The sequence below is a fragment of the Streptopelia decaocto genome (assembly GCF_964273445.1).
Source record: "Streptopelia decaocto genome assembly, chromosome: 1".
NCBI classification, from domain to species: Eukaryota; Metazoa; Chordata; class Aves; order Columbiformes; family Columbidae; genus Streptopelia; species Streptopelia decaocto.
In genome coordinates this window covers 74533643-74549883 of record NC_138663.1, presented here as the reverse complement: position 1 = coordinate 74549883, position 16241 = coordinate 74533643, and the positions used below count along the sequence as shown (strand labels likewise).

Here is a 16241-nt window from a genome sequence, read left to right as displayed (position 1 = left end):
TTAGATTTTTCCATTAAAACAATCTCCAAACCATAAAAATATCTCCTCTTGAGGCCTCTAAGTTGTAGTTCTATATCCTGGAATTCCAGCTGGCTTAAGAATAGGGAATTTCATTAGCAAATAGGGTTTTAATAATAAAAATAATGTATACACCTTGATACCGTATTTTCCAATTCTTCTGTACCTAGATGATACTGGGGATTCAGAATAAATGCTGAAATTATGATGTTATATTGTCAATATTTTTGACTGCCTAATTAAATATGTATGAGGGCCCGATTTTCAGAAAGGACTGAATACTCATCATCTAAGATTAAGCTCCTTTTACATGGCCTAAATGCCTGTAAGTTCAATAGTGACCTGTCAAGGGATTCTGTGGAACATGAGGAAAATGAATCTAGATCTTTTGAAACTGATGGCAACATCTTAAGTGAGATTGGATTTAAAACAAATGTTAACTGCACGATTTCCAGTAACATTCAGTAAGCAAGATCTTGGCTTTTTAGACTTATTAATCCATTTAGTTTTCACTTGCAGCTACTGGCTTTTAAAACTAAACTGAAAAGCTAAATTCTGCTTGCCTTTCACTAGACTTGTATCAGAGAACACAGCAGTAGGTCCATTAGGTCTGAGCTGTGTTTCAAATGTGTTTCACCAGAGGCTGTACCCAGCAAACTAAGAAAACCATATTCAATTCAGAACTAAAATGTATATTCTGTTTGGTAAAAAAGTTGTCCCTTAACTGTGTACACACATGTATCATCCACAGAATTATTGCTATTATTTGTAATACAGTATCCTAAAGCTCTACTTTAATAAACAGGTTACAAAACAGTGTTATGTATTAGTACAGGCTAATGCATTAGTACTTTTTTAAAAAAATTGCCTGAGTCCTAACTGTACATTAGCACACTATCTACTCAATAGAGGACAGGATGAAAAGTGCAGAATCGACCACAATACATCTCAGCCCAGGCACCAACTGTTGAGGCATCTCTACTTCCACACAGCAAGACAGGCGATGAAGCATGTTTCACATCTAACGCCAACCGCAGCAGCTCAGAAAAGAAGGCCTCCTGACACTTTTGAGCATGCTAGATCCTAATGCTGGAGTAACACTAGTAAATACAACACACCAGGGCCTGTTCTCTGGGAGGACAAGCAGGACAGCCAAACCCACATTCATGGAGATCAATTCCCCAGAGCAAGGCAGCTTCATCCACAGCTTCCTGGGAAGAGTCCCCAGCTCCACCTATCTCCCACACCATGCTGGGGAATGCACCAGGGGAGAGCAAAACCATCAGGGAATGTGCTAGCAAGGAAATAGCATGGATGACAGCCTGACAGAGCCTCTGTCATACTTATGTTTACTAGCATAGCCATGGTGAAGGAGGTAACTGCATGGTCTACGGTGCCTACTTTAGAATTCAGAATAAAATAGTTCAAGAGCCACATACTCCCTAACCACTGAATCTAACCTGTGGCTACCCTAATCTGTCCCAGAAGACAGAGATCCACAAGGCAAAGGCCTCTTGTTGAGGACAGCTGGAGCAAAAGTATTTCTTTTCTATCCCTCTCAATAAGCCACAACATCCTCACATGCTCTGCAGCAAAGACTAAGTAAGTAGTATACTAACAGCCTTAACGAGTCAGGTCCACAGATTGCTCAAAATCTAGGGATTAAAAGTGACAAGGCACCAGTTTGTCTTTATTTGCCTTCCAATTGATAAATCGTAGAATCATTTTGATTGGAAAAGACCCTCAAGATCATCAAGTCCAACCGTTAACCTCACACTGTCAACAAACTATGTCCCTAAGAACCTCATCTATGTGTCTTTTAAACACCTCCAGAGATGGTGACTCAACCACTTCCCTGGGCAGCCTGTTCCAGCGCTTCATAACCTTTTCCGTGAAGAAATTTTTCCTAATATCCAATCTGAATCTTCCCTGGTACAACTTGAGACCATTTCCTCTCCTCATGATTCATGTCTTCAAGCCTGTCACGACATCCATGATTTCATCGTATCTAGGTGTCCCAGATTTTGTTACAAGTCCTTCACTGACAGCTGACACTGGTTGGTAACTGATATTTATTGGTATCAGATATTCAAAGGGAAAAGTATTTTAGTCTTCTCTTTAAGCTTTAGCTGGGCTGGTAAAATATGTCCGCTGTGTCTGCACCAGATGCCATTGCCAATGAAGCTGTTCATATGAAGTTACTCCAAGTTAAATCAGCCAAGTAAGCTTAAGGAGTTTTTATTCTTGGCACCAATTCACCTAGCAAATTTTGCCTGTGACAAACTAGAATGCATTCACCCTGAGTACTCTGCAGGTTGTTCTTTAAGAGAAATGACAATCAACAGGCTAAGCATCCTGCACTAGCATAGATGCTTTTAAAAGAGGGCATCTACCCATACTCTTGGATTATTTCTCTCAGTTTCTAGTTATCAACCAAACATGCCCCCATGGTATAACAGAGCACACCACCTATCATGCCAAAAAAACAAAAAAGGACAATATAACGTCAGGAACGTAAAAATAACAGATAAGCCTGCCTGCCCCCTTACCACCTACCTGACAGAATGACATCTCTTTTCACCCTTCCTACACTTATTCAAGGTTGACCACATCCAAAGTCAACCCCCTACATTCAGTTGCTACCTTCTTTCCCCAGGCTCCTCCCTTTGATGGACATCCTCACGACCCAATTCAGAGACACCATGCCTTTCATGACAATAGGGTGAGCACGTAGGATCATGTAGTCACACCAATGGGTTGGGCAGCAGGACAGCAATTCATGGAGGAAGGGTACCTTTATGGGCTAATACATGCCACAGGGCAGATTCTGTCTCAAATATCTGAAAACTATCTGTCAAACTTTGGCCAAGTAAACTAACAATGCTACCTCCTGACAGCGATGGGCAAAAGGTGTCTTAGCAAATTTCCAAATTTCACCTCCATTCTGGAGCACACATACCCCAATCTCACCTCAGTTGTATCCTGTCCCCCCGGCTTCCTCTGGCAGTCCCACTCTCCCAACCTTTTAGAGCCTATATCAAAAACATGCCCAAATTGCATCATACCTTACCCCAGCAGGAGCTCAATCTCCAACAGAAAGTTCCCCCCACCTGTGTCTAATTTCCATTCATTTTCATACAGGTGACATAACGCTGTACCCAAGATAACAATGCAGAAAAGAACTTTACTGTAATGACAAGTCATTGTTCTTTAAAATCACTCTCAAGGACTTCGTTATGTTGAAGTGCACAGTTACCCTTAGCACCACTGATTTCTATGTGTTGTGTTCCACAGAGTCATAATATGGTCTGTGGCTGAATGCAGAGCCTCATAGTGAGCTCTGCTGACTCAAATATTACAGAATCAGAAGACAGGAGACAAGAGGGCACTTGCATTTGAAACCAGTGTTGAGGTAGTTCTCACACCCATTGATGAGAACGTGTTTCTCTCCCCATTTGCTAAGTGTACTTCAGTGGGAGTCTGTCACTACTCAAAATGCAATCCTATGCTTCAGTCTCAGCCTCTTCCAGGAAAATTGTTAGGCAAAACCTGCCTACACATTAATGTTCATTTGTGTATATTAGGCAATTAAATTGCAAGAAGACAAGACAGCAATAGTATTGTGTGAAACCACTGCAGATAAGAGTTATACATTCAAAACCACCAAATTTGTTTCAAAATTTCAAGAAACACTATTTACACTCTATGCATGAAACTAGGCAGTCTGTTTAGTCAGCTGTTGGTTGTCTAAGGTCAGGGAGTAAAGCATTTTGTCTCAAACAAAATCCCCCTCAAATTATAACTGCCCTAAGCAAAACCATTCTTCGCAAGGTACCTATGCCTCCACTCATATTTAGCACACAGTCATTCCCTCTGTCTGCTGAATTGCAGTTTTAGGCAAATTAAAGCCATTTCTATTCTATCTCTACTGCTGCTTTTCAGAATTAGAAACAGAAATAGATCTAATTGGGAGTATAAGAGGGGATCAGCCAATCTATATCACCATGGGTTTTCTCAGTATTGCAGCAAAATCCTTGAAAAGAACACACTATTTCTGATAGAAAGCACCGGTGATCCAATAGTAGCACTGACATTGATCATTATTAATGTGCACTTCAGCTATATATGCAAAGAGCAAGCCAATTTTAGCAATGCCTCTAGCTGTTCTGTGCCACTTTGGCAACCCTAATCAGCAGTAAACAGGCTTTTAACTGGAGGGTTAACCTGGGTTTATGATTGCCTTGCAACAACAGGACACCGCATGTATAGTCTGTGTGTATCTGCTGAACACTATTCTCATCTCACCTGCTTCACGCTTGTCACATTCTGTCGGCTTTTATGAATTTATTACTCATGCAGTGAAAGGCTAATTCAGCACCATTGTCTATATCCTATAAAGTGATCTAATGTCACTATATATCATCTAGAACTTGACACCTTAGAAGGGATGATGGCCTTCATATCCTGCACTATAAACAGCAAGTGGATAAAAGCACATTAAATCAGCTTGCATTCTTCAAATTATAGATAGATTTTGTCATTTAGTGACAAAAAATCCCTCCTCAGTTGTTTCTCCAGTGCTCTTCTTTTTACTTTTAAACCCTTAAGGTCTCAGTCACTGCCTCAGACCTAACTAGCTAAACCTGCTCTACGCACTTTCAGCCATGTGACATTCTTCCTTCCTGATGTTCCTCAGTACCCCTTCACTCCCCTCGCAGTAGCTTTTCTAAGCCTACAGCCTAGTTTGCCCAAGATGTTATAATAATGGATGGTTTCCTCTGCTATGTTGTCTTCTCTGCACACAGCAGAAACACTTCACTTGCTTCTGAATCTGCAATGTATTACAGGATTAACACATGACATAAATGGTTTATTTCTTTTGTAAAAGTCTGTAAAAGACTTTGGTGTACAGAACCATAATTATTTCAGCTCTTGTGCCGCACCTTCCTGGATTGTCCAAGATGTTCTAGAAACTCCAAATAGGGTCAGTGATGAGATGCTGGGTGCTTCACATTATTAATCCTCTGTTAATTGCTCCGTCTAACTAAGGGGAAAAACATATCCCTACATATTAGCATTATGTGCCCGGCTTTAATACCTGGATACTTAATTCCATTTCAAAGCCATAAATTGCTAGTTTCTCTATAAAAATATAGACACCCTTTGACCAAGATAATTTCTTGTCATTATACATGAAAAATTCTGGTAGGCAACAGATACCTTCACATGCCTCCAGTGGAAAATGTAGACAAAAAGATTCAAAGACTTATCCAAGGTCACAGAATCTCTAGTCAAAAAGTCACATCACACATCCAGTGTACCAAACCTTGCATCACTTCTAAAGCAACACTGATGGGACAACACAGGCAGTAGTTCCTTCCCCTCAGCATGGGCTGTATGAATCCCTACTGTATCCAATAAGAGAAAAGTCTCCACTTAATAAAAGACTCCATAATAAGAATGAAAAATTATGTGTGCTTAATCTAATTCAGTCCAATGTTCGTGCATTTTGCTTCCTTTCATTACTATCTTCACTATGAAAGATGAACATTAACATGAAATGAGAATGACCGGCTGTTGGGCTTGGTCGATTTGCATCATTTTCTAATTCTTTAGTGTTTGAGGTCATTATCATCTAATCCAGTCAAAAGTGACTTCTCATGTCCAGAATACACCTTTTACACAGGCTATTTTTTTTTTTTTTTTTATTACATCCTGGGCCTGCTTTCAGAAAGCAAGTTGCTCAAGTTTTGCACTACTTCACAGCAGGGAAGCAATTACGCTACATTTGCGAAAGACCCAGTGAAACCTATTAGGTAGCTGGAGAATTCTTCCTGTTCTGAACAATTTGTTCTGTCTCTAGTAACATCTCTTCACTGGTTTGATAAAAGGCTCAGGAGAGAAACACTGCTAGACAGATAACAAAAACGAGTGTTCCTTAACAACAGATTTTTCTTCCCCACCTTTATTTCCTGTTTGAGGCATGTAAGGACCCGTTCAACCCTGCTCCCACTGAAATAAAGTTAAATACATCAGTGGCAAAGTTAACATTGTCTTCAATTACTTATTATTTGATGTTTATATTTATCATTTCTTTGCCTGGCAGTATTTAACACTGAGTCAATACCAAAAAGTATTTTGAGCTATTCATAAATAAAACAAAAGATAGACTCATTTCAAAAGGACTCTCAAAGCACAGGAACCCAGCAGCCCTCATGTCCACAAACACTTGTCTGCAGGTGTTACTTTCTGCACCTGAGTGGTCCCACTCTACTCAGTGCTTGTCAGGCCACATCTGGAACACTCTGTACAGTTTTTGTCCCTGCTATTCAAAATAGATGCGGACGGACTGGAGCGGGTCCAGAGAAGGGCCATGAAGATGACCAAAGGACTGGGAAGCAACCATATGAGGAAAGGTGGAGACAACTGGGCTTGTTCAGCCTTGAGAAAAGAAGGCTTAAAGGAGACCTCATCATCATGTTCCAGTATTTAAAGAGTGGCTACAAAGAAGATGGACACTCCCTTTTTACAAGAAGTCACATGGAAAAGATGAGGGGCAATGGGTACAAGTTACTCCTGGGGAAATTCCAACTAGACACAACTGGGAAATTTTTCAGGATGAGAACAATCAGCCATTGGAATAATCTCCCCAGGGAAGAGGTGGATTCCCCAGCACTGGACGCTTTTAACATTCAGCTGGACAGCGTGTTGGGCCAGCTTGTCTAGAATGTGCTTTTACCAAGAAAGGTTGGATCACATGATCCTTGTGGCCCCTTCCAACCTGGTATTCTGTGATTCAATTGAGTGAATTTAAGCAGCATAGTATTTACCCTTCTAATTAGTGGAGGGAACATGACTTCAGTCACCAAGAGCATGAAATCAGATTCAAATATGGACCCTGTACATCAATCACTAAAGAACAGCTCACAAAACATATCTCCATAACTTAATGCAGTTTGCTGTTCCCTTTTGTTTGCCTAAATAATTTGTTCTTTCTGGCCAGCTGGCATGTGAATGGATGCACATTCATATAGCATTAAAATAGAATTATGTCTGAGCTTTAAAAATTACTTAAGATAAACCAAGTAACTGTGATTTTATTGTAAAAAAGTTAAATACCATATTCTGATTTTAAAGACATTAACTAACTTGTTCATCCACATTCATGAAACTAACTGAGGTTTCCTATCATTCCATCTAACAAGGAAGAGCTTGTAAGTGTGCATAATATTGCCTTAAAAAAAAAAAACAGAGGTCAAAGGAAAAGAATCCTACATGTATTTTGTATAAAAACCTCTTGGTTTTGGGGCCAACCTCATGATTTCTTGCGGCATGCCTCTGGGCCAGTAACATGTGCATTCATTCTTTAAATGAAAATGGATCAAGCTCAACACACAAAGATCCTGCAAACAGAACAGGACCATAAATGCAGAACAGCAGAATCTGTCTCTTTTGCCATTGCAACGCTGTTGCTAGAAAAAAACACCAACAAAACTCTTGGAAGGAGTTCCACAGGAGAACACTGGAAATTAAGGCAAGTCAACTGATTTAACACACAAACATCCATGTGGATGCTCACGTTCCCTGAGGAGCCTTAGCTACAATGGCATAAGACCATCTAAGACCCACCACTACGAGGGTAAACCCCTGCAATCCACCACAGCTGCTTCACAACACTGTGTCTGACACCCCCCAGCCTAGAAACTCCTCCAACTTGGGCACATCCTGGGGTAAACTTTCACCCTGGTTCTCCTCTCATTGATGACTGTGCAAATCAGGACTGTCGGCAGTGTTGGACCTGTGTGTATTCGGGTAGGTAGGAAGAACTGGACCCCTTGTACTTAGGCTTTTCAGTCTGTCACATCACGTAGAGGCTACTAGGACATGTTAGCCAGTTAGGCAGCAAGCCACGGCACCAAAAAGCACATTTTACCAAGCCATAAGTGGGGTCTGCCAGGCAGGCAACAGGAGACACAGGCACAGTGATACCCTGGCATAATACTCAACTGACGTAGCTCTGTGCTGACCTGTCCCCTACTCACTGCTTGCTACAGCAGGTAACTGCAGATATGTCAGCAGGTGGGTTAGATGTCCACAGACTGCAGGACATCCCTGCAAGCACAGGTCATGTGTTGCCACGTAATTTTAGTCAAGTGGTAATACTCTTTATATTAAATAATAAGGGTATTATTGTGCAGTACATTAATGCGTAAAGAACCACAAACCAACCTTGACGGTAAATATAACATCCCTGCCAAGAGATTTTTATGATCTGGGGAAAATGTGAAGTGCAGGATTGCACAAAACAAACAAAGAAAAATTTCACACAAGGCATAGTCACTTCGTGCATTTTCTTTATGGTGTATTTCTTAGATTGAGACATTTTGCCAATACATTTTTATAACATGGTCCCATAGACAGCTAAGATTGATTGGAAGATGTAGGGGAAGAAGCAAGAGGCCAGAAATAAGAAATCCTTAAACCGTTTTCACAGACAAAGAAAAAGCACATGTCTACATCCCCAATGGTTCAAGCCTCACTTTGCCCAAAGTGTAATAACTTTTGAGTGCTGAGTCTGAGCCAAAGAATATTCTAGATGTTGATGAGCAGAAGTCTATTAACTCAAGTGAAGAAACAAACAAGAGAAGTGGGGTTTACATTGTACTGTCTTGTATCTGGTTCAGAGCCCAGCAGCTGTGATTGTCACTGCTGTAATGGCCAATGGATCAAACAACTGTTTCCCCATAACAGAAGAAAGCCCAGGGGCACACAGTGTCCCTGGCAAGCAAAGATTGACAGGGATTATAGTATGAGGGGAATGGGCCATGGAAGACTGCAGACACAGCCCCTGACACGTGTCAGAGAAAGGAGAAGGCCAGAACCATAGCAGAGCTCCTCCCGTCAGCCAGGGATGGGACTGGGATTTACTAGTGTCCCAGCAAAAGGAGGTGTTCCATTTAGTAGCACTGGAAATAGAAAAGGATAATAAAAGAGTGGTATGCATGCAGTGGGAGAGGCACACAGAATGGGAAGAAACAGAAAACCCACAATGTGTGCAATGCACTTTACTAACAGATACATTGAGAAGCATGACCTCCTTCTGTACATATAAAATAAGCAAATAAAGCAAATAAAATAATGGATAACTCGACTTCATACAACATTGGAGGTAAGTGTTAAAGAATCTGAAAAAGGAGAATTCAATGAATGTACATACAGGAAAACTCTCCTTCAACTGATCTGCAAATTTACTGTTGGCACTTCATTAAGCCAAAGGCCTAGAGTCAGCCATCACATTCCCTACAAGCTAATATATGCTGCAAGGAAAATTCAAAATGCTACCTATAAAAAAAAAATTCACCTTTAAATAGGTAAAGGCCACACCCAGCACTTGCTCTTCTGACCTGCTGTCTGGTGCTAAACGCAAGAACTACGGACTTGAAGCTGGTGTTTGCCCAACAAATGACATTTTCCCACACAGAACGCTGAAATTATTTGGCAAAATACTCAGCATGGGAGAGACAGCTTCATTATTAATGTAAATAGCTCACTTTCTCAAATTACCAATTTTGCAAAAAGCATTAATTTGTGGGCTTTGACCCAAGAATGCAAAATGCACATTCATTTAGAAGAGATACAAGATGGTATTAAGAGAGCTACTGTGTACCACTTATGAGTAAAGCAAATGGACAGATCATGTATAGTCAGGGGTTATCATCCTAAGACATAGCAAAATACTAAGTGAACCTGGACTCAATTTATACTTTGGGGACTGATTGAATTCCATTAAAATAATTGACCTTAACAAACAGTTAATCTAGCCCTTAGCACAGTGACTGAGGAAACACCATGAAAGAATTTGCTTATTTCATTAATTCTGTAGTTTAAGTTCATAGAGAACAGTTTTAATTTTCAACTAGGGTACTAAAAGCCCACAGTATGAGAGGGTTCAAGGAAAGCTGTGACAAATGCACATTGTTTCACTTGAACATTTAATCTGTAACTTATTTGTGAAGGAATACTTTGTGTGAGCTCCAATTATTTAATGCTCTAGAGAATGTATTCCATTTTACATTGGCAACTACTGTAGATCTTAGTGTGTCCCATTCAGCCTGCCCTTTCTATACTATGAAGTTACATGAAAGATGAAAATTGTCATTTCTACACGAGTAGAAGTACACCTGATTTTAAGTTACGCATCATGATAAAAATGTTTTCTGTAATTACAGCTCTACTGTATAGATATGTACAAGCATATATGCACCCCCACATATTTGCATGTCAAATGAGTCTTTGGGTTTTAGGCATAAGCTTCTACTCCAGCAGCTCCCAAAAGCTGTTACCATTGACTGGACACAGGTATGAAGAATAATTAAATATATAAGGGGTATCATTATTTAGGCATCTATTAGTGGAAATAACATTAAAGCAGATTAATTTTCCATTAGGCTTATTACATTATTCCCAGTAAGGCCACTGGTACATTCAATTTTCAGCCATTATTGGACCAACGTTTTCCTGGGTCATTCCCAACTTAACAATATCCATAACTATTTCCAAGCACTATCTGCATTACTTATGTTTAGAGCTGTATCATATAGTCTTGCAGAGTATGTCTTCAAAATGGTATACATATTACTTGACCAGTCCCTAGGATTACTGAAGCAGTCCTGACCCTGTAAGTCACTTGTGTATTTTCTTTGCCAGATAAACCAACATATGGTCAACAGCAACCAATGCAGCGTTCTGCTATTAGAATGCAGCATAGGGCTCAGTAAGAGCGAGAAGCTCTGGCCTCTCACACATCCAGCAGGTCTTGTTTGTATATCTTCCACAATTTGAGCAGATGGAGGGCTGGTGAAACACTGAACAAAACTGCTTTCCTTAAGAACAACATTTTTTTTCCATTGAACCTATCTGACATCAGTGCATTTTTCTTTTCCTAAAATTCTGTTGTCAAAAATATTACTGAAATTTTGTTCAAATGTATTTCATTAGAATAGACAAGTGATCCCAACCATGTTTTAACAATAAATATCACCAAAAAGACCCAAAGTATTTCACCCCAAATAATTCTATTTGTCCATGAAATCTGTTTTGTAAACCTACTTTTTTGATTACAGCAATATTATGAAAATTCTGATTAGTTCCAGTAAACAGAAAAGTCTTTGTCAATGCTACTGAGAGACAAGAAGACGAAGTTAAGGTAATGCAGAGAAGCTTGGGGTTCTGGATTCAATTTCTGGCTTTGCTGTAGACTTCCTACATGACCTTGGCTAAATCAGTGGAAAGAATATTAGGACAGCCTAATTTCTACTGACATGCCTGTCCCTAGTCAGCAGAGCCTTTGATAATTCATTCAGAAGCCCTAAATAAGGCACCGAGCTGTAAGCCACACAGGATCAGCTGACAAAACAAATTCCAAGGGTGTCAGTAAACATCAGGCAACCTGAAGGTCAAGCTTGCAGACATTATTATTATTGTCTAGAGCCTACTCCCATGACAAGGACATCAGATTCCTCAAGACCTAAATATTCTCTTTCCTGGCAAGTAAAATACTACTTTTATCCCAAGGCTGTTCCCCCAGCTCCTCCACACAACACTCTGCCTTCAGTTTTATTGCCCCAGCTCTCAACCTTCCTTTTCCTTCTTACACACTGTTAGTAAATCCACTTATAGTAAGCACTGCTACTAACTTTTTAAGTGGACAGTTCCCTGTGACTGGCCTCAGCTGGGGCCCCAAGAGACCTAATATGATGTTGCTATACTCACAAAATAATAGCAAATTAAATACGATTATGCAGGCTAGCTTTCCATGGCCAACTGTATAGCCATCGAAACTAAGCTACTGCCAGCTGATGTGTTAGTTATATTGTGCTTGGCTGTTGGAAACAGAGGTTAGCTGAGGATATGTAACAATCCACAAATATGAAGCTGGGGTACTATACTAACACAAGAACATTGCAAACTCAGATTTGCAAAACTGGAAGGATTAAATAGCATTCTTGCTGCGTTCTATAAATCTTTAAGAAAACAGTTTAAAAGAACAATAAGATGCAGCTGTCTGCTTCTAACCCTAGCATTTTGGGGGTAATCAGTCTACGTAATATCCCTTATCTAACCTGTGCCTCTATCAAGCTCTAGCTGGTCTTTAACAGCATCACTAGTATCAAAATACCACAAAAATGTGAACACAAATTTTTGAAACTGTTTAAAAAATGATAGCTTAATAGATGCCACATTGTAGAAAATGTCTATATGCTTGAAACTGCACACCAAGAAATAGAAAGATGTTGGCCTTACAAAATAAGTCAGAAACCCACAATAATAAAACATCATTTTACAAGGGTATTTACAGAGCTAACAGCTATGATCTCCAGTGGACTCTGAATTTTCTAGAAAGAAATCATCTTATTGCCAGGAAAAAAGTCACTCAAGAAAAGAGCCTATCCATCCCTGTTCAGTTCTGGTTTTATCAGGTGGGTTACAAAGCTACCATGTTGTCTGCCTCTTTGCAGGCAGCATTTTATCTGTGTTAATTCTGTTCAAACATTTTCACTTGGAAATGGAGACGATAAGAAATCAAGAAACAGGATATTAAAAGCAGACACCCAAATGGTATAAAACGGCCACAGGATGCAGCTACTGGAGAAATGCACACTGGTGCTGCTAACAGGAGATATTCCTGGTAATTCAGACAGTGCAGCAAGAATGTACTTGGAGCACATGTTCTCCCAGAACGATCTGGGCAGCCGCCTCGGGAGCACAACACGGAGGTCTGCAGAGCCGACAGTAAACCTGCTTGTCACATCAGAAACCTGCGTGCACGCTATATACATCCCCATTTTTTAACACAGAAGAGCGAGATATCCGTCGCCTGCAGAAGCGCCTCTCTTCCCAAGTAGTTCGGCTGGCGGGCACCGGGACCACCGAGGCGAGGACCACCGGCAGCAGCACCCGCCGCTGGCTGGTATTTAAACCCGGTGGGCACCCCCGAGGGCAGGGAGGTGCCCGCGACCCGGGGCCGTGCGCTCCCCTCAACTCCGAGGTGCCTCGGGACCCCCCGGCCGGCAGGGCAGCCCCTCTCCCCGCACACGCCTGTGGCGGCAGAGCGCCGGCCTCGCCCCGGCCTCCCGCGGGGGCACGGGCGGCCGCTGCGCACCGCCCGCCGGGCAGGGCCGGCTGCCGCGGGGTCGGGGCCGAGGGGGCGCCTCCCGCCCCTCCCCAGGCCGGCCACCCTGTGAGCGGGGAAGAGAGGAAGCCGCTCCCGCCACCCATCCACACCCAGCGGGGAAGGAAGGGAGGGAGGGAGGGAGAGAAGAGAGCCCGCCCGCCTACCTACCTGATTTGGGGTAGGTGACAATCCAGACGTCGCTGTCCCTCACCGGGAAATTGGCGATCTCCTCCATCTTCCCCCGGCAGAAGGGCGGCAGCCGCACCCCATTGTACTCGAAGTACTTGCTCTCGAACTCCCCGGGCGTGCTGGGGGTCTCGGCCTCGCTCTCCGCCATCCTGTTCCCTGCCGGACGCGGAGCGGGGGCTGGGGAGGGAGGGGGGATGAGGTGCGGGGGCCGCAGGCGCTCCGGCGGGCGGGAGGGCGGGCGAGCGGCGGCGGGCGCGGCTGCCCCTGCCCCGGCACGCCCCCACGCACGCACGGGGAGGGGGCGCGCGCCCGGCGGCGCATGAGCCCCGCGCGCGGTGATGTCATGCGCGGCAGCCGCAGCGCGCGGTGCCAACGGCGGGTAGCTGCCGGGCTGCTGCAGCCCCTTCTGGGTTGCCCTCCCTGCTGGGCTTGTCCGCCCCTCAGCACCTCTCCTTCCCAGCCGGGCCTCCTCACGCACGCGGTGCTGGGGCCGCAGCCCGCTTGGGCAGAGGGCAGGAGAAAGACCTGCCTTCCTCAATTTCACCTCAGAGCTTAGCCTGCAGTACGGTGCTCTGCGGTGCTGCAGCAGCGCCAAGGCCCGGCCTCAAGGCAGGCAGCCGGCTGGGGAAGATGTGCGAGAGAGGGGCTTGAGCCGCGCAGTCGTTGCTGTCCTTGCACTGAACCTCAGGACAATGCATCGGGAGGGTGAGAGAGTAAGGAAATACAGAATGTTAGGGATTGGAAGGGACCTCAAAAGATCATCTAGTCCAGTCCCCCCACCGGAGCAGGAACACCTGGATGAGGTTACACAGGAGTGTGTCCAGGTAGGTTTTGAATGTCTCCAGAGAACGAGACTGCACAGTCTCCCTGGGCAGCCTGTTCCGTTGTTCTGGTAGGGGGCACACAGCCAGCTTCTCCAGCAACACAGATCATTCAGTCCTTGTAATACTCAGGTTTAAACCCATACCTGTTTTTTACACAATAAGCCATTTATCCTGGCTCCCTTTTCTCAATCTCTTGGGTGCCACCTCTCTCTCTGGGATGGTAACAGCTTTCATTACAGCCTGGGGCATCTTGCAGGTGAGCTCAGGCTTGGGCACCCAGCCCCTGCAAGGGCAGGTACCTAGCATGTCACCTTCTGACTTGCTCCTTTGCCATCAGAGCTGACTCTAACTTACCTTGTTTAGTGGTCATTATGCAGCAGAAAACACCCCTATCACAACATCACAGAGGGCTGGTTAGTGAGGACACAGCCCTGTCTGCACATCCCTCAATCTTCTTATTAGAGCAACTCCAATCTCACTGCTCCTAGCAGCATAAATGAGGCCTGAGGCAGAACTCCCAGCTGGGCTTATGGACAAGACAGCTCAGGTGCTGCTGTTCAGAGTATTTAAGTCCTCTTGGTGCTTGAAGGGGAAGTATAAAAATTCTAACACCTCCGAGATCCACTTGTATTACTGAAATGAAGACTGTTTTGGCTGTTTGATAAGGCATGAATGGAAAGCTAACTACCTAAACAAAGTTAAGACTTCTGTTAGTTCTAAAAAAGTCAGTGAAGAGTTTTGGTTTAGCTTACTCAGCCTTATAACACCTACTTTGTGTTCAATTGTGTATGCTTCTGTAATAATGCTAGAATAGAATAGAATTTATTTGAAAGCTTCAGATACAAAGTGTCTGTAGAAGATGTATATTTGAAGTATATAAAGAAGCAATAAAGCAAGGGAAGTGGGTACGATGACTTAGAAAATATGTGCATCTAAGCACTAGAGAGTAAATTACAGCTAATTTTAATTGAGTTTATTGAATTTTAAACAGCAACCAGACAGTGGCTGTGTGTCCTGTCCAACTGTCCCTTTTACAGAAGCAATCTTATGAAAAGCAACAGTGCAAACAGCTGAGGGCAGTAACTGCTTTCAGCCTTTGTAGTTCTATCTACTAGCATGCATAAATCAACACCGTTACTGTAGTTTAATTGTGTTTGTTCCTATTAATAATAAACTGCAGACATTGGAACTTTGGTTAGAGCTGGTAGGAAAAGTACACCAAAAACTAACATCTTGGGTTGACAACAACAGGCAGCTGGGCAACTGGCATTCTGTATTTTAAGATAATATTGTAAACTCAGAAGCAACTGGCATCCTGGCACTGGTGCCTGGTTTGTTGGTTTGTGGGTTGTTTTTTGGTTTGGTTTGGTTTTGTGTTTTTGTTTGTTTGTTTTTGTTTTGTGTTTTGTTGTTTTGTTGTTGTTGTTGTTGTTTTGTTGTTGTTGTTGTTGTTTTGTGGGTTTTTTTGTTTTTGTTTGTTTGTTTCTCCTATGGTGTTTTAAATTGCTTGATTTCTTCTATTCCTTGCTTAATAAAATAATTCAAACCTGCAGTTTTCTGTGGAAAGTAGAGTTGTGGGGTTTTCTAGCCAGCCTTTGAGGCAAAATTTATTGGTATTTTCTGATGGTTAAAACATTAAGCTATACTAGTAATAAATAACTTTAAAGTCCAACACAACACACAGACCTGAATTCAGGTCTCTGTTATTATTTTTTGAAATTTTAATTTAGTTTTTTTAATTCCTGACTTAGTCCTTGATTGTGGATATGGTCTTTGCTCAATACATCAAGTGGAGAGAGCCATATTGACAATAGAAAAACTGTTTGTTTTTCTTTTAAGTTAATAGGAGTTGTACAAACATAACTCAGGGTGGAATACCAGCTTCTGAAGAGCAAAAAAGCCAGGCAGGCAGTACCACAAGGGATGCAACAATAATTGGAGCTGTCACTTTAGCAATGGATGCTTTATTTACCTTATAATGTTTCAAATGAAAGAGCAATCGGAGCCCAGTGTGGTGGAGAAAGCAGGCGTCCTGG

The 16241-nt window shown here is 42.6% G+C and overlaps 1 protein-coding gene across 6 annotated transcripts in view; it reads right to left on the bottom strand.

Moving 5' to 3' along the window:
* Positions 1-13649, bottom strand: part of SULT4A1 (sulfotransferase family 4A member 1) — a 31960-nt gene extending 18311 nt beyond the window's left edge. For all 6 annotated transcript variants that reach the window (XR_014183160.1, XR_014183161.1, XR_014183162.1 and 3 more), the window contains exon 1: positions 13361-13649. Coding sequence is in view for 3 of the 6 variants with exons in the window: in XM_082043556.1 (XP_081899682.1) it covers positions 13361-13529 (169 nt within the window). In the remaining 3 variants the exon portion in view is untranslated. The remainder of the gene's footprint in view (positions 1-13360) is intronic.
* Positions 13650-16241: the final 2592 nt, after the last annotated feature.